The 19424-nt window shown below is 37.4% G+C and overlaps 1 protein-coding gene across 14 annotated transcripts in view; it reads right to left on the reverse strand.

Moving 5' to 3' along the window:
• CAPRIN2 (caprin family member 2) overlaps nucleotides 1-19424 on the reverse strand; it is a 38439-nt gene that overhangs the window by 13079 nt on the left and 5936 nt on the right. For 13 of the 14 annotated variants that reach the window (XM_031443849.2, XM_031443852.2, XM_031443851.2 and 10 more), the window contains exons 4-11: nucleotides 13656-13742; nucleotides 11125-11363; nucleotides 9851-9933; nucleotides 7665-7832; nucleotides 6595-6638; nucleotides 5010-5687; nucleotides 2307-2429; nucleotides 995-1076 (exon numbers count right to left, since the gene is read on the reverse strand). In XM_031443849.2, the coding sequence (XP_031299709.1) occupies nucleotides 995-1076; nucleotides 2307-2429; nucleotides 5010-5687; nucleotides 6595-6638; nucleotides 7665-7832; nucleotides 9851-9933; nucleotides 11125-11363; nucleotides 13656-13742 (1504 nt within the window). Of the gene's footprint in view, nucleotides 1-994; nucleotides 1077-2306; nucleotides 2430-5009; nucleotides 5688-6594; nucleotides 6639-7664; nucleotides 7833-9850; nucleotides 9934-11124; nucleotides 11364-13655; nucleotides 13743-19424 lie in introns of those variants that run through there. The other variant, XM_031443859.2, reaches the window with a different exon arrangement.

Raw genomic sequence — 19424 nt, forward strand, 5'->3', positions numbered from 1 at the left:
CATAGCACAACCTGGGAAGACTAGGTCTCAAGTCCATCATGAACTTTCCACTAGAACTCTAAGAAGACAGATTACAGAAGGACAGGGTACTAGTTTCATCCGTGACACACAATGACGTTTAAGGTTAAATGGGCGAAAGCAGCATTTCAAGGCTTCCAGAAGTAGAGAATTATGGCTTTAAAAAAATAACTGGTGATCGGGTAATCTGGAAGACAAAATCTGAGCTATCATGAGTAATAATTAGCTGATACACTTTAAGTTACAAGTTTCAAAATAAACCTTAGCAGAGGTCATGCATCTCTTCAGTTTTTTTTTTTTTTTTTTCCTCTTTGATCATGTATATTAACAGACTTTTCAATTACACAGTTTCAGTTTGGTCTCTTCTTGTTAGCATCTATCACTTTTGTTAACTGCTCTCTCTTCCTTCTCCTTACCTCACCCAGGAATTACTGTACCAGTCTTCCAGTTGGTGTATACTGTTCACTACAGCTCAACTATGGCTTTGATTACATCTTTCCTCCCCTGAGATAAAGCAGCATAGAGCAAAAAGCTTAAAGTTTGAAGGATCAGACTAGATTCAAATCTCCATCATTAGTTACTGTGTTAATCAGTGCACTAAATACCACTGAGGTCATTTTACTCATACATAGGATCCAAAAACCTCAGCACTAGATTTACAGAGTCAAAAGGAGTCAGACAAGTTCTAGACAGAATTCACTCCAAGAAGAAGGAAAAAAAAAAAAAAAGTAGCTACTGTGCTTTTCCATTCACCAATCTGGAGATTTTCTCTAAAATGCAAACAGGTCAGTTAAGTATGCTAACATCCTAATAATGGTAATTTACCCATACATAATGCTGATAACATATGGACACGTTTAGAATTAAAACACAGACATAATTTAACCCTTAAGATACTTAGAGTAAAATTGCTTGTAAAAGAAATAATTGTTAGACCTATAGCTGTTTGTTCCAAGTCTTAAGAAGGACGACATACCTACTGGGCTACCTGGGGTAGCTGAAGGCGGCTGTGACGATGGAATTGCACTTGAAGGTTTGTCAAAATCCAGAATAGATTCCTAAAGACAAGATTTTAAATAAGGAATAGAAACAAAGATTACTGTGTGCTGGCAAAGCTATTACTATTAAATTATTCATGATGTTGCCCCTTGCTTACCGGCAATAGGAATCTAGCTAACAACTATCTCAAGATGTTAATAACTTAGTCTTTAAGGGAGAAGAAATTAAGAGTTAAAAATAAAATCTAAAGCAACCGTCAAACCTTAAGACTCTGTCAAGTGTTTAAACTGTAATAGTAATTCTAAGGCCAAGTTGGGAAAAGAAAACTCCAGACTGAGGTCTTAAACACAAACATTAATCCTAGTGTAGACTGAACCCTCATTTTTATTATTCCCAAACAAAGAGAGGGTCTAATAATTTTATCTCAACCACTGAACTCATACTGTTTAACACTTTCACGACAAGAAGCCATTCTCTCCTCCCACCTGCCTACCTTGATCCTCCCAGAAATGTTCCTGACATTTTGAGTACTCAGTCTACACACCTGTGGTGATCACTTTATTTAGGTCTTTTATTTATCTTCAAATAATCTGAAGCAGCAAGCAACTCCCTCATTTTACAAAGTACGTAGAAGGTTGGAGACTAATTGACTTGCCACAGATGATACAACTGGTAAATAGTAGAGGAGGATTTAGACACAGGTCTAAGTCTACAATTCAGGATCTTTTCACTACACAAAAATCTTCAATTTCCCTACGTCATCCCTCAGTAATATGATACTACTCTGAAATTCTGTAAGAGTCTGTGTGACAATTTCGCATTTAACTACTGACTTAACACAAGTTTACAATCTTACACAATTGAAACATAAACTCCTTAAAGGCCATGAATGTCCTATGATTGTCTAGACACAAGGGCACTGACCAGAACACTAACGCCAAGCACAGGGTAGGGTCTGACAATCGGAGTGGAAACTACTGATTATCTACATACAGCAGTAATACCATTTGTGCACTTTCGGCTTCTTACACGTTTAATTCATTTTATTACTCACAACAAATAGGAATAGGAACTATTATCCTCACTGTTCAAAAAAAAAAAAAATAACTGAGGTAGAGAGCTAAGTAACTGGCCTAAATTCTCAGAGCTGGGAAGTGGCAGCGCCAGGATTCACACTCATTCTGGACACCAGATTTTATGCTCTTATCAACGACTTCAGCACAGTGCTTCAGATCAGAAGCTAGCAGCCCCGTGAACATCATTTAAGATCATTTAAGAATGACTCATACTTGCATAAAGTTACAAGTTCCTTGAATCTGGGTCATCAGATCCTGCAGTTTTTCTTTCCTCAGTACTGGATCCTTGGGAAGGGCAGAGGAAGAACCTACAGGCTGATGCATGGGCTTAGGCACCTACAAGATAAACCCATAATGTGCAAGCGTGAAAATTCAAATCCAACAGCCTGATTCAGGAAACTTAGCTCATCACTGCATCGTAATAAATCAAAGCACACAACAATGGTCATTTGTAGATTTATCTCAGGTAAAGAATTTCCAGATAAATGTGTTTTCTAAGTAATTTAAGCAAACTTTAAACACTTTCCCCCCTTTCAGATCAACTCTAACGGGAAATCTTTCTAAAACATCTTTTTTAAAGGGAAGACGCAGAACAGCAGAACTTCCTTGATGGGAAGTTCTCTCATGATGGCATCAGTTACCACATGTCCTCTCTAAGATGCCACTGACTGTAAGACACATCAGTGATTTATTTTCTTCCAGGGAAAAAAATCACTACTGCCAATCAAACATACATCCCATTTTTAAGATGCATCTGCTTTCAGAAACATTAAGATGTAAAAATATACACATATATGTCCTACAATTGAGGAACTATGCCATCATATTTTGTTGTAAAGTATACTTTGGGGGGAGCTACTGAGGTTTATAAGGTGGTGAGTGAGCCCTCTTGCTAAGTTTTTTGAGCCTGCTGCACATCCTCAATTAGACCTAGAGTTCGAAGTTCTTTTTTTTTTCTGAGGGGGGAGGTAATTGGATTTATTTATTTATTTATTCATTTATTTTAATGGAGGTACTGGGGATTGAACCCAGGACCTCCTGCATGCTAAGCACACGCTCCACCACCAGAGCTATACCCTCCCCACCGAGTTTATAGTTATTTCTTACAGATATCAGCAAGCCTGGCCCTACAAGCTCCTCTTCTCCACTTAATTCACTGCAAGTCACACAGCTAACCTGGTCCACAGTGTCATCAAAGGCCCTAAGTGACGATATGAAAGGCTCTTGTAGGGGAAAAGTACAAGCTTCGGTGATTCATTTCACGTTATCTGTCTTTTGGCTTTGAAGTCCATTTTGCCCTTGACTGTACTTAGTCATGTTCTAGACAGCGGAGATTGCAATGCAGATACACAAAGACTGCCTTACACAGAGAAGGGTCCTCTCAGCTACTGAGAGACCCTGCAACTTCAACATACTGATGTCTGTGCCATAAAGCAAATTAAATGAGTTTTGATCTTTGCAAATGAACACCCTTGATTTGAAACACTATTCAACAAATAGCATGGTACCAATATTCTGGTAAAGTAATGGCTTGGCATTGCTCTACCTAGTGGAATTTTAAATTGGGGGTTTTTTAAATAGCTTTATTGAAGGATTCAATTGGGCTTTTGAATATAAGTTTCTGAAAATAGTTGTCATATTACAATTACTGTCATGTGATATCTGGTTGATGAAATGAGGCTATCAGTCTTCTGCAGGGTCAGGAACAAGCTAAAATTATATTATCACTTGAAGAAAAGAGAAAAAAAGGAGAAAAGGAGATTTTTTGTTTATGTGATAACCTTAAATAGCTATCTACTTAAATAATATTTATGTAAATAATGTGTAGAAACAAAGATCATTGTTTGCTGGTATTTTTTAATGTTTAAATAAACATTTAGATGAAGATAGAAATGGAGAACACTGGGAGGCAAGTTCACATTTCTTAGGAAACAAGGTGGTAACAAGTTTGTGCTGAAATAGTGCTAAATAACTTACACTTGAATAAAGGACAACATTAGCATTGTATCCAAGGAGTCTTCATTATAAGCCTTCTTATCTTCCTGACATAGGTTATTTATCATCAACAGAGTGAGGCCTTATATTCAAACTAAATCTCATACTCCAAAATCTAATCACAGAACATTTAATAACTATAGTTTTCTTCCCCAGAAAATTCTTCTTTTGAAATAGAAGCAGAGAACTAATTCAGATCCTTCCCAACTACTGCTTCTTCTGAAACAGGACTTAAAAGATTCCAATAGATAAACAAGATTATACTGTATAGCACAGGGAAATGTATACAAGATCTTATGGTTGCTCCTGGTGAAAAAGGATGCGAAAATGAATATACATACGTTCATGTATGACTGAAAAATTGTGCTCTACACAGGAAATTGACACAACATTGTAAACTGACTATAACTCAAAAAAAAAAATTCCTGTTTTTTCTCCTGACCATTTGTACCTTCTTCTAAGAGGACAGGCTAACTTGAGTGACCACGGATGAGTAAAAGAGAAGGAAGAGAATACAGAAAAATGTAACTTCTGTCAGAAAAAGTCACCCATGTGAAATATAACAGCGTAACAAGTCTCCCATCTTGTCACATGCATTTACATTTCCCACTTGTTCACGTTACGGTCTTGTCTGAACTATCCACTATTTTGATGCCATTATTATGTCATTAAAACTTTGGCAGTGAAATAGTATTTTCTAACTGCGGAAATTTCATCTCAGGTTAGGCTCAAAAGGCAGACTGGGTCTGCTTCCAATTTTCTAGAGAAAACAAATTATGCATTAAAGAGTTAAGTGAAATACTTTATACGTTAATTAACATGGGTTTTATTTATTTTTTTTTTTTTAAAGAGAACTAAAAAGGTATCATTACCACAACTAATGCACATTCAACAGTAACAGACTGATAGAAATCAACTCACATCTTTGGGTTCTGTATTAAACTTCCCGGGCAGCAGCTGGTCATTTGGTATGAGGCTTGCGGTAGCTACCCCCCAGGACTTTGGAGAAATCTGTGACTGTGGTGGTAAAGGGTGTTTCTGACTCTCAGCATTGTTTTCCCAGGATTTTGGAGTCTCTGGCTGTCTTGCATCCTGGTCTTCACACACGGGAGTGGTCCATGACTTGGTGACATTCTGTTCACTCTGCACAGAAGGCGCCCAAGACTTCGGAGTTTGCTTCTTTGGATCCTGATCTTTCTGCAGCTGAACGGGCCAGGGCTTTGGTGTCTCCTGCTTCTTCGGTTCCTCCTGACCATATCCAGCCTTGGGTTTAGGCGCTTCTTGCTTCCACTGGCTAGGGGTCGGCTTGGCTTTCGAGACGTCCTGCTTCCTCTGCTCTTCCTGCAGAGCGGACCTGAGTTTTGGGATCTCCTGTTTCCTCTGTTCTAAGGAGCCTGCAGGCTTTGATACCTCAGGGTGCTTAACAGAAGCCTCCCAGGACTTGAAGGATTCCTGCTTCTTCTCCTGACCATCTGGTTCAGTAAGCATATCCCAGCATTTGGGGAGATTTGGTTTTCTAGCATAATCTGCTTCCCAAGGTTGCTCTTCATCTTGTTTGCTTGAATAATCTACTTCTGTCATGTAGCGTCTGTTAAGAAACTAGACCAAAGGGGGGGGGGATGTGCTCAAGTCACAAAGTTTGTAGAAGACCTTGAGGGGAATCCTGAATTCTGTCAGAATTCCTGCGTCCACTGGCCTGAGCCACCACGCCAACAGGAAACGTCTGCCCTTATCCTACTCGGAAAGAGTGGCCTACTTTTGCATCTATCCCTTTTCCCTCAATTAACAGAAATACAAACTTTGATAATTCAAAAGCAGCGATCTATATCTGACTCCCCAGAGACTGGTGAGAAATGCCCATCATGGCACCGCCTTTGCTTGATTCAGGCTCTTTTACCAAGGTTATTCCTCCTCTGCCAGCCTTAGGACCCCTCTACCCACCGGACTCCCTTAGATGCTAAGGCAGAGGACAGTTTAACTACACAAAGTTACACTCTTTAACCTTAGGCCTTAATGTTTCCTGAATTACCAGCCTTTTCTTTATCTCCACTATATACCAACCACACTGTGATTTAGCTTCTTCCATTCTTTTCAGCCTCCATGAATTCCAACATCACCTCAGAGAGCGCACAAATACCCTCTACTATTACCAAAGTGGGTAAATTCTGGAAAGAGCTGAATCTCACCCATCTTTAAATTGCAACCCATGGGCCAAGGGCGGCAGCAGCAGCTAACGCTTGAATAGCTGTGGCGCGCCAGGCCAAACTGTAAGTAATTTGGAATCTAAGTTAACTCCTTTAATCCTCAAAAGGCATTATTATTATCCCCATTTTATGGATGAGGATAACAGGCACAGCTGGGCTAAACATCCTGCCCAAAGTCACTAGGCTAACAGGCTGCAGAGCCAGGATCCCAGCTTGAGGAGCCCAGCCTCGGCTCTGAACCACGACATTATCCAGAAGTCTCAAAAACCAAATCAACTGAAAATTCCCTTTTGGTGCCTTACCTCTTGTGGTTGTATCTCTGGCTGTGCAAGTTCCATAAGGGACTCTGGGAAGATCAAAGAATATTAAATAAATACTAGTAGGTAAACTATAAGCTTTGAGACAGATGACACTAATTCATTCTAGCAACACACTTCAGAAGAGTAATGGAAAAAGCACAGTGCAATTAGGTACATTCACATCAAGGGTAATTCTCACTGCTGCATGGTGGTCAAAAGCATGTGCTCTGAGGCTCTCCTTACGTAAGAATTTTCTAAAGTCAAGTTCCAGTAAAAACTGATTCCTGGCTGAAAACAGGATTATCTCCTGTTACCCACAAACACAGCTTCTTTCAGGTGGGAGTTACAGCTCTGGTGCCACAGGGTTAAAAAAAAAAAAACAAAAAAACAAAAAAAATCAGCTTGAAATAGAGCCCTTAAAGGCCGCCCAGAAGGCTGGGAGGGAGGTAGGGGAGTGGACTTGGCATTAAGAACTGAGACAAAACGAACATGAGAAACAGTGAAATCTTGCTGGTAGCCACCAGAACACTGCCTGGACTACCTCCTCAGAAGTGGTATTTCTTAAATAAATCCAGTCTCAACCATCAACAGCAAAAGTGCCATTTATGCAAAGTATTTCTTCCCCAAGAAAAGTGGAATTTTGAAAAATATATTTCCTCTATTGATTTTTGGCAATTTTTTCCTAAATCGATGTTAACCTTAGCTTATTTACATTCTTGTTCTACTACAACATTGGACTCTACCATAACTTGTATTTTAAACAACAGCTTTAAATGGAATTTATCCTAAGAGTTTAGCAAAATCATTCAAATTCTGTAAATGCCTCATTTTAACAGCATACTCTGTTGTGACAAAGTATAACCTAATGTTTCTATGAAGGTTCACTCTGCAAATCACAGTAATAAACCCTAGAGATGTTTCCAAAACTTAAGGCTTATCCTGAGGCGAGTAAAGACTTCCATGCATGTAAAAAATAAACTTAAAATAAAGCAATCATCTTACAGTGATTTGACTCATTATGGTTAAGTGTTAAAGATACAATCATATAAAGAATTTCAGAGATCACAACAAACCTGACTCTTTAACAGATTCAGTCTTCAACAGTTGTTTTTTCTTCTCTGATTTTATTAGCATTTCTTCCTCCAATGATACCTCTTTTTCCTTAGCATTTTTTGGAACTGGGATACTTTCAAAATAGCCTGAGTTCAGCAATTTAGACAGCAGATCTTTCATGTGTTTGTCTAAGAAAGAGTGATTAAGACTTAGTTATCACATTAACTCACAGTTCATAAAAAATCATTTGGAATAGAAATCCTAACATAATTGTATCCTAGTTGTGGTATGTCATTACAATATTCTACATTGGGAGGATTCAAAGAACTGATCGTACCATGAAAAGTAAATATGCAGTCCATCTTTGTGTCATACTGAATCAATATAAATTTTAAAGATCAGAATCCCAAAACTCAGCAAGTCACTTAAGTTTCTCTGGGCCTCCATTTCCACCACTTGAAAAGTGACTAAAAATCAGAGACTCCAATCAAAGACTCTAGTATGTTACAAAGAACACGCATCTGTTCCCTAAGCTGGGAGAAGTCACTTCTCCCACCTGCCCCTAAGACACAACAACTAACAACTACTCTATCTTCCCCAAGGAATTAAGGCTTTAGAGAAGTAAAACAGCTCAGTTCCTCAAACGTAATCTTTAGAAAACTCTATCTTGGACAAGCTCTAAAGAATTTTTAAAATACAAAATTCCATGTTTAAGATTTTACTCTCACTCCCAGCACATCACCAGTTGATGATCAAGAAAAATCTTAAAATGATGTTAAAGTTGCTGCACCATAAACAGGTCTAAAGTCTATTTCATTTTTTAATAGCCACTAGAAACGTAATTCCCAAATTAAGCAGAGTTCTCATGCTTGATTTGGGTCTATTATTTACTTCATAGGAATACTATGACATAGATTATCTTTTTTTTTTAATCAACTTTAAAGTATAACTTACAAACAATAAAATTCCTATTTAAAGTGTACAGTTTTAGCATAAGTATAGTCATGTTACTTCCACCATAGCCATGAGATAGAACGTTTCCATCAACTCAAAAAAGTTCCCCTGTGCCCCTTTTGTAATCAATCTCCTCCCCCAACCCACTCCCTGGCAACCACTGACTTGCTGTATCATTCTACTTATGTCTTTCCTAGAATTTCACAGAAATGGAATCATACAATATGTACTCATTTTTTGTCTGGCTTCCTTCGCTCAGTACAATTATTTTGAGGTTCACCTATGCTGCGGCAGTATCGATTGTTCATTCCTTTTTTATTGCTGAGTAGATTCCACTCTATGGATATATCACATTTTGTTTATCAATTATCAGCTGATGGACACCTGGGCTGTGTTTAATCTGGGCCTATTACGAATAAGCAGATCTGAATATTCACGTACAAGTACTTCTGTGAACATACGTTTTCAATTCTCTCAGGTACTAGATGGGTAACTGCTTGGTTGTACGGTAAGCGTGCACTTAATTTTATAAGAAACTGACAAACTAGTTTCCAAAGTATTTGTATCACTTTGTATTCTAGCCAAGAAATACATTTCTGTGATTTAAACTTGAAAGGACTTAGAAATTTTGAGATAGTTATACATACTTAAATATTTTTAAAAAGGAAGCAACCAGTAGTAACAAAAATGTTTACCAGCTTCCAGTGAGCTTTCATTATCCTGAACTAGTAGACAAAGCTATGTACTTCGAGTCCAGCCATTTGTACTTGGTCATTTGGCCAAAGCCTATTCAGGAAGCCAAAAGGACTCTTTCTCTCCAGATCATTTCCAGACCAATAGACAGCAATGTTTTGATACGCTGTGTAGCCAAACCATTCTTATTTTCTCAAGCAGATCTGGCAGATAAGTCTTGAGATTAACAATGTGCGGATTTCAGATGCTTAAACAGAACAGGTGCTACCAAGCAGAATAAAGAACTGAACCCCAAAACGGTCAAGTCCTAGTCCCTTGTTCCCAAATCAGAGTGACTTGCCACTTGAAAACTCTCCCTAGGTTCCATTTTAGTGAGCGTAATTATAGAGTAGCTGCTTTTAACAGAACTAAACAAAGACATCATTCTCCCGATGGAAACAGTACTGTCAGACATGTAAGTTCTGATGGACCGACACAGTTTCCGCCCTCGACACCATACTAAACTCCTAGACATAAAGTTTAGTATTTACTGCATAAGTCCAGAGTAGAGGAGACTCACATGTCGTTCCTACCACTGCTTTCTCACTACCTTCCAAAAGGTCCCAAAAGTACAAGGATGACTGCTCCATCTGGTCTTCAACACTGACAAGGAAAAGCAGCAGCAGAACAAAGCGGCTTTAGAGGCACATATATGTATTTATATGGAGCAGCACAACTTACACAATACAATCCATCAACAGTTAAGACAGTCAACGTTCATTCTGTGTTTCTACTCTTTGGAAATGAAAAATTGAAGTTTTATAAAATACGACTCAATGCCCATTTGTGGATTTCAGATGTAAGCATTTTTTCCTTAAAACAACTAAAATAAAGTTTTGTTTTGTTTTGTTTTGTTTTGTTACCAAATACAGCTATTAAGGAATAGACCACAGAGAGTTTAAAGCTGCCAGTGTGGTATCATTCCTTATCCTAGATGGAAGAACAGTGGGATGGAAATATTAAGAGCTGCCTTTGACTTTCAAGAGAGCAGCTCATGTTTCAAATTACGTTTCACTTACATTTCACATATTTAAGTAAGCTACACTCCCTGGATCCACCAAAGTGAAGCAGGAAAAGGAAGCAACCACATAGGGAATGATGATGGACCATCAGAATGGGAACATACATACACGTGGCTGTATGCAGGTAACTAGGGGTTGTACCAGGCTTCTTCCAGGTACAGGCTGATTTCTAGTACCAGGGGAAGTCTAACTCTGCTTGGCTAACAGACTCAATACTGAAACAGCCTGTGTACCTAACAATCCAGAAGCACAGAGACCTGCTCGTTAGCTGACTTGTTCCATCTACGGGGAAAAAGCACAGGAGTAGCTATAGGAGAAAAGATTCGGTTGCCTCAATTTGCTGGTTTTATATTCTGAATTATCAGATTTGCTTCTCAGGATTTATTCACAGCATAAGAACACCAAGTAATTCTCACTTTAGTTTAATGATACGAGCCAAGCTGAATTTTATTTACCTCCGCTTAAGCACAGCAGTAGTAGAGAGGCAAAGACTCAGGTAATGCGATGGCCTGAGATAGTTACAGGAAAATTTTTTCAAGAATACACATAACTAGTATTAGGGGTAATAGCTATATAAGGTTAAAAACTTGATGGTCAGACATTATTTTTTAAAATCAGCGTTACAATAAAGGTGGTTAATGAGGGCATTCAAATTCATTTTTCTTCCAGAGAGTCTATCAACCTTGTCAGAGTCTGGGCGGGCCAACGTTTCCAGTGTTGAATTAAATTAATATTTTCTTAAATGACTAAAATAAATACATTGTTAACTTACCTCAGACTTTCATTTCTCTCAGGACAGGTCAGTTTTGAAAATTTAATGAGGTAGTCAAGTTCTTTTAAAGGCAAATACACTGCACCATTCAAGCCCCCTCTGAAGTCTTTCTGCACGTGCTCCTGTGTCAAGTTCTGTAACACGTACTGAACTTGAAGCACAGTGCGAAGTTTTTTCTTCTCAGCCTCGAGTTTCAGCATGTGCTCCCTTCTCTGGGCCTTCTTCTGCGCTTTAAGTAGCTGTTAAAACAAATGTTAATTAAGGCTGACAACGCTCCACAACCCCAGGTTAGCAATCCACCATCTACAAAAGTCTAATCCCAAAGAGCTGAGATTAGATGACAAATCTCAAATATTTACCACTGACCATGAAGCTGACAATGTCATTTAACTCTCGCTGCCTTTTTCAGCTAAAGTCACTGAGCGATGAGCTGCTTTGTCCCAGTCCAAATATCTGGCCCTGAGCTCCAGGCTGAATCTAGGACCTCTACTGCCACCATGATGAGAAGCAAAGGACCTATCATTAATGCCCATTTAACCCCAACGTTTTACTTTCCCATATTAGGTGTATCAAGCCTTTTGAGGCTAAATATTTTAAGAAAATGCTTAAGTTTAGTTTTTGGGTTTTTTTTTTTAATCTCATGTTCTAGGGGGAAAATACTTAAACTAAAATGGTTAATTTTCAACCAACCAGACTGGCTAAAGCATAAGAAATTTAAAACCAAACAGAAATAAAAAGCCATACAAATGCAATGCCAAGAAAACAGCTACAACAGTTTTTTTTTTAAAAGCAAAATTAAAATTCATAGGAGTTTGGAGCTGTATCTTCCAATAGTTAGTGACAAAATGCATATGGAAAATTAGTGGAATGTAAGTTTTCCCTCAAATAAATGTATGTGTGCAGACTGAGCAGCCCTGAGTCTACTCTAAAGCTCACAACCGTAACACCTTAAAGTCTGATGCAACGCACGGACCCCACAAGTGGCTTCTTATTTATAAAGCATCAGTAGTAAAAAGTACCACCTATTTCCACTAAGTAACCTAAAAGGTCTTCTATCCTCATAGGTGTCTTTCTGTTTATAATGTTTCCATCGTATTGGATATTTTCCAAGGTATGAAGATTAAGAGAACAACAACCACAAAAAAAAAAAAAACACTAAAAGAAGACTTTTTCTCATCCTATAGATGAGGTAAAGTACTCTGATATAGCAAAAATATTTAAAACTCTACAAAAAAGATGTTCGTAAACCATGATCAACTAAGATGCGGGGAAACCTCAGGACAAAGATTCACTGTGGTATTATTAATTTCTTTCTACAGGATATGAAAGCAGCTTAATGGACCAATGGACCAAAACTAAATAAACTTAATACAATAGGGGGGAAGGAGGGAATAGATCAAGCACGTAAGAAAAAAAATGACTTAGAATTATTATATCTAAAATAGCCTAGAAATATTTAATAACTGTGGAATTAACAGAAAGTATTAAAATTAAGTGATGAATAAGTGAACATGAGTTACAGTGTGCCATGGATAACAAAAAATGCTAGGATCATCTCAGACTTGCATTAATAGAAGTTATTCAGAAAACATTAGGTAGTGTCTCTACACCAGGCTACTTCAGATTTCACACTGTCTTTTAAAAGTTAGTTAAGTCAGACATTCAGAAGAGAGCAACTCAAAACTATGTTACAAGGATCAAGACGGAAGATGTTTTCAGCCAAAGAATGATGTTTTTTGGGGGGGGGTTCTTTCTTTCTTTCTCTCTCTCTTTCTTTCTTTCTTTTAAGGCCAGAGAAATGGAGAAGAGAATTTAATTCACTCTACAAGAAGAAAGTGTCTCATGAGGCATGCTCCCCACCCTGGAAATGAGCTGACCAAAAAATTTCCTCAGTTCTTAACATATGATCTTTAAAGGACTATCTGTCTAAGATTCTGACACAATGAAGAATGCTTCATTAATGAAGCCTTATGACTTCATATTAATTACTGATTAAATGTATGGGAGAGAAAAGTTTGAACTGCCAACACAGAAACCTAACAAGCAGTGAGAACAGACGTGACTCTATTTAAATTTAACATGAGTCATAAATTTTCCTGGTAATAATAATTGCCATGCTCTTAAGAAGAGTCGACCAAGTCTATGTTTCTTAATATGTTAAATGATGCTAAACTCACAAGCCTGTATTATATAAATTTTCAAGCCTATATTCTGAAGTATCTTTAATAAGTGTATCTGTCAAAATAGTTTTTATCCCCTTTCTCAATGATTTCTGTAATTCCACAGGGAAATAATACAATTGGCTAACTCACACTTGATTCACAATGTCTCATGTTCACGTAACATTTGTGCTGAGACTCTAGGAACCTGGACATCCTAGTTCTTCAGCAGCTGTCCTCACCCCCATCTCCCCCAGTAAGTGTCAGCAGGAATTAGACGAATGATAACCCAACACCATTGTCAGACACCGATGTTTTCTTCAATGTAAGTGGTTAAATTGGTTTTAGGAAAAGCAAAGAACACATACTCACATCTTGGCTCAGTCCAGAAAAGGTTTTCTGAAGCTCCTTGGCGAATTCTAAGTTATGCAGCACTTCTTCATATTTCTCAACTGCTTCCTACCAAACAGGGCAAGAAAACACCAATTCTGGGACCTTCTAAGTACAAATATGCCAAAGTAAGTTCCTTAAAATCAGAAGACATTTAAGACTTTAGGAACTAGCCATTTACTATACAAACTCAAAAAAGTAAGAAGAAAGATATTTAGTAGAAGTTATACAAAGTTAAATTTAAAAATTCAATTTAATACTAGAAATTTGAACAATAATAATAAAGCTGAGTCCCCATCTGTGTAGTCTAAGGTCAGAGACGCCTGTGGGTTTTAAGAACACTGAACCAGCAGGACTCCTCTGTCAATATTCATGCACAAAACACACAAATACATTACACAAGTCACACAGTGAGGACCACTCGATCAAAGCAAACTCGAAATTTTTTCTATGGTAGAAAAGACTTGTAAACAATTATCCATAACAGACAAATGAACTAAGTATTTTAACAGGAATATTGTAAATGTAAAGGGGTAAAAAAAATTTTTGATATTTTACACATGAACCAAGTTGGTAATTAGAGAAGGGGTAGGAATTTTATGGGACCTTAAGTCAAATCTATACGGAAGAACAAAGGGACAATACGAAACAGAAATGTGGGGTACTTGTCCAACCAGATAAAGACATATTATAAAGCCTCCATAATTAAAATAGTACAATATTCCACTTCTTGGTATCTATCCGAAAGAGAAAACATATACCCACATAAAGACTTGCAGGGAAATTTATACAGCAGCATTATGCATTCTATAGCCCAAAATAAACACAATACAAATATCCAGCAACTGGTAATGGATAAACAAAATGTGTTGTTATAACCATACAAAGGAATTCCAGTTAGCAAAAAAAAGAAATGAATTACTGATACATGCTATAACATGGATGAACCTCAAAAACATAATGGTTAAGTCAAAGAAACAAGACTTCACTTCATACGAAGTATCCAGAAAAGACAAATTTCTAGAGATAGGAAGCAAATAAGGGCACAGAAGGGCACTCGAAGGGGTTGTGAAAATGTTCTAAAACTGTATTGTTGTGATAATTGCATAACTCTACAAATTTTCTATAATTATTGAATTGCACACTTAAAATTGGTTAATATTATGGTATGTTTATGATACCTCAATAAAGCTGTTTTTTAAATAGTCTGATAATACTAAGTCTTTATAAAGATATAGAGCAATAGGAGCTCCTGTGTACTATCTGTATTTGCATAAATTTGTACAGTAATTTTGGAAAACAGTTTGGCATTTTTACCTATGAAGTTAACTATGGGTACACCCTACAGCCTGATGATAGGGATATACCCTGAAAAAATCTTGCACCTGCATATTGGTAACACGTAAGACTGATCAAAGCAGAATACCAAAAGATAGCAAGCAACGCAAACATCCATCTATTTACAGACTACTACTGAGTAGAGAAAAGCAAATGAATTACAGCTACTTGCATCAACGTAAAACTCCTAAGTATAATGAGTGAAAAAGGTGAACTGTAAAATATACAGTGTGATAACATTTATTATAAGGTTCAAAAATGCAACCCTAACAGATTTAAGGACAACAAATAAGTTCTATTAAAACAAATGGAAGGGCATGAGGGAAAAAAAGTTTAGGGTCAGGTTACAGGACAGAAAGTTTTGGCAAGCAGCTTCAATGGTGTTGGTACATACTATCCGAGTAGTGGATTCTGATTCTTGGTTTATTACACATTGTAACTTACATGCAGTATTTTATTTGCACTATGTATTTTGTAATAAAAAAGGTAAGAGAGGCTTTCCAACTACAGAACAAAGAATGCACAGATAACATAACCATAGTATCCAGTCCTCAGAGGGATGTAAAACTAGAAAGGAATACCCCTTCCCATCTACTCCCAAATGGTTTTAACTTTGCCTCCAGAAAAGCAACATCAAATGGGAACTACCTCAACTTCCCATCACCAAATGTGGATCCATCCTTTCTGTCTCCATTTCCTTACACAGTAGATACCCTTCCACCTGTGCCTGGGCCCTATTCAATTCTGCCTTCACAGGAAATCTTTATCTATGATTCCCTCCTTAAAGTCTTGAGCTTCTCCTTCTGCTGATGCTTAAGTCAGCACTTAATGAGTTCAAGTCTTCCCTCAATCTAAATAAGAAAAATAAAAAAGTGCCTTTCTGGCAACCACCTCCTTCCAGTCTCAGACAAATTTCAAAAATGTCCCTACAGTCTCCATTTCCTTTTCAGCCCTCATCAGCCTGGACTGTTTCCACCATTCCACCAGAACCGTCCTGGGGAAGGTCAGTGCTGTGAATTCCATCCTTTAAGCCTACGGATCTTTTAAAGCTCTCTTTCTGGTTAACTTCTCAGAAGACCTCAACATAAAGGCATCCTCCTGCTCTACAAACATCTCTTGTTTTGTTTTGTTTTGTTTTTTTTTAATAACAATAAACTTTCATCTTTCTCCTTTTTTTCCAGCTGCTTATTTATCAGCAGTTTTCCACTAACTTTCCTCACCTCAGTTTTATGCACTTATGAAAAATAGGACCTACATCACAGAGATGTTGTGCAATTTAAATAATTTCATATTTATAAATCACTCAGAATGATGCCTGGCTTTAAAGTCACTATACATATCACAGACACAGTAATTAACCACACATATCACAGACACAGTAATTCACTATACATAAGCACCAAATCCTAACTCTTCATTCTTTCTATACTCTCACCCAAGATACTCATTTTTTCTCATAGCTTCAATTAGCAACCATACAGGTGAATTATCTGTAGACTAAACTTCTCTATGCTCCAGACTCTTACCTTAAATACTTACTAGACATCGCCCCTTAATGTTTCACAAGCACATTAAAATCAATGGTCCAAAACTGAGCTCTTTATCCCATCCTCCCAAAACATTCTTTTCTCCCAGTGCTTCCGAGCCCAATAAATGGTCCCACCATCCATCCAACTGTTCAAGCCAGAAACCCGGAAAACCACTCTTGGCTCTTCTCTCTACTCCAACACAGCTACCAAGCTATGTTGATTTTACCTCTCAAATCCAGCTACTTTACTCAAACCCACCACCACTACCTTGGTACCAGTTTCCATAAGCTCTGACCTAGACGACAGCCACGCTTACCATCTCCGAACCATTCCTCACAGTGCAAGGTTGAGGTTTTAAAATTAGAATCTGTAGTTATTCTCTGCTTAAAACAACTGCTTCCTTTGCCCTAAGGAGAAAAGCACAAAGCCTTTAGAAGGCATACAAAGGTCTGCATAATGTGCCTTTCTCCTTCCAGCTTCAATGACTCCTCCCACGCTGGCTTTCCTTCCAGTTTCTTAGGAACGCTCTTTGTAAAAATATTCTTTTTTTTCCTCTCTCTTTACACACGCTAGCATCTGCCTAGCCTACTCTTCTTCCTCCTTCCCACTCTTACGGGTCAAGTCCTTCTCATTTTTCAGGCCTTAAGTAAAGCACTTCTTTCTCAAGGAAGGATTCATGAGGGCAAAGATCACACCTATCCCTTAGGTATTTCAACCCTAGCATTGAGCATCTCCCAGAGCAGGTACTTAATATATATTTCTGTTGAGTGAGTTCAGAACATGATCTCAGCCTCAACTATGCTAAAGATCCTGAACAGTATTTAAAACTTTCTGATAGAATCATACACTGAGAATTCTGCTTCAAGAACATGACACTAGAGGGAGTAAGACTGATAAACTGGAAAGGAAGGTCACAAGACAAGGAGATTAATTAATTAGGAAGCTGATGTAACATTTAGGTGGCTGGCCTTGACTAGGCCAATTGCAGTGCGATGACAAAGGAGGAAGGATTTCATATCATTTAATGCATTTACGGTTATACATTAAATAGAGCACAGTGTTGGAGTTTAGCAACAAGGGATTAAGTACCAAATCCTAATTCTTTAACAATAAAAATTTCAGTGGAGCTGAAAGCATCAAGTACCCTTGCCTTCTGCTCAAGCACTCGCATCTCGCTTCTCCATTTCAAATCCAGATCTGAATCAAAACAGATACTAAAGTTACAAATGGGCTTCATTAAGACATTTTTCTTACTATTTTAAAGGAGAAACCTAGGTTTATGTTAGCAAGCTTAGTGAAATCTTAGAAGTCTGTAGCTTAGTCTTGACGGGTTACAGAAGAGTTACCAGTAAGAGGTTACAGTAGCTATGCAGATCATAGACAGTTTCGTTTATAGTATTACAAGTATCTGTTTAGTTAAAAAAGAAATACAAACTAAATTACAAAATTTCCAGCCAACAATACTGAAAACAGTATCAACTCGAACCTCTAGCATACAGCTAAAGCAGTGCTTGAAGGAACATTTATAGCCTTAAATACAAATCGGTGGGGGCGGGGGGAAGAAACAAATGAAATAAGCACTCAATTTAAAGTCAGAAAATGAAGCAAATAAACAGAAGGAAAGCAGAAGGATAAAAGGAATAAGAGAAAAAATTAAATCCAAAAGCTGGCTTAAAGAAAAAAACAAAAACCATAGCTAACTTCAGAGTAAACTGAGGAGATAAAACCACACAAAATTAGAAATAAACAGAAACAGACTTTTATCATTACTTTGCTCCAAACTTTGCAAACCATTTTTTAAAACTGGAGAAATGTAAGTGATTTTCAAGGAAAAGTTTTGAAAAGTTGACTCCAAAAAGAGAAGAAAAAAATCTAAACAAGTCAATTTCCAAAGAAAAAAATAAGAGAACATTTCCAAAATGTTCTCCCACCCAAAAAAAGAACCAGGCTCAGACAGTTTCAGAGAACATTTCAACCAAACTTTCGAGTATTATGGAAACACCAACACCATATTTAAAAAAGGATGGACAGGTGGAGCACAGAGGATTTTTAGGGCAGTGAAACTATTCTGTATGTTACCATAATAGTGGATACATGCCAGCATATACTTGTCAAAAGCCACAGAGCTGAAGCCTAAAGTAAACCATGGCCTTTCAGTGATGATGATGTGTCAATGCGGGTTCAATTGCAACAAACGTACCAGTCTGGTAAGGAATGGTGACAGAGAAGGCTGAGCATGTGTGGGGCCGGGGAGGATATAGGAATTCTATTTTCTGCTCAATTTTACTGTGAACCTAAAACGGCCCCTAAAAAAGTACTTAAAAAAAAAAAGGAAGGAGCAAAAATAAAGGCCCCAAAAGTATCCATATTAAACTAAGTTGTACAGAAATGGAGACAGAGGAGGCAGGGAGAAAAGCATTTGCTTATATAGACAAACTTATTTGCTTATAAAGACAAACTGTCTTATATAGATAGATACAAAATGATGATTCTACTAGATTCCTCTGTAAGATGAGAACTAAACAGAGGAAAAAAAGAGTGAAAAAAACCCTATTTTTAATATTTCCTAATTTCTAAACTATGTGAATTATTTCTAATTTAAAAAACTCAACTTAGAGCTTTTCAATTAAACACTATACTAACAACATTTCTCTGTGGGGTCAGATTACAGGTTTGCTTTTTTTTTTTTCCTTCTGACTTATCTGCATTTTCTGAATTTCTAGCTTAAGCATACATTGCTTTGTATGAGGAGATGTTATTTCCCAAAAGTACCACTAACCATATAATTAATCACAACCAAAAACCTAATCTTCAATCATTTTACTTTCAGTAAATTTATATGTGATAAATATTTAAATGCTTGCCATACACTATAAGCTACTCT

The sequence above is a fragment of the Camelus dromedarius genome, chromosome 25 (assembly GCF_036321535.1).
Source record: "Camelus dromedarius isolate mCamDro1 chromosome 25, mCamDro1.pat, whole genome shotgun sequence".
In the NCBI taxonomy this organism is placed as follows: domain Eukaryota; kingdom Metazoa; phylum Chordata; class Mammalia; order Artiodactyla; family Camelidae; genus Camelus; species Camelus dromedarius.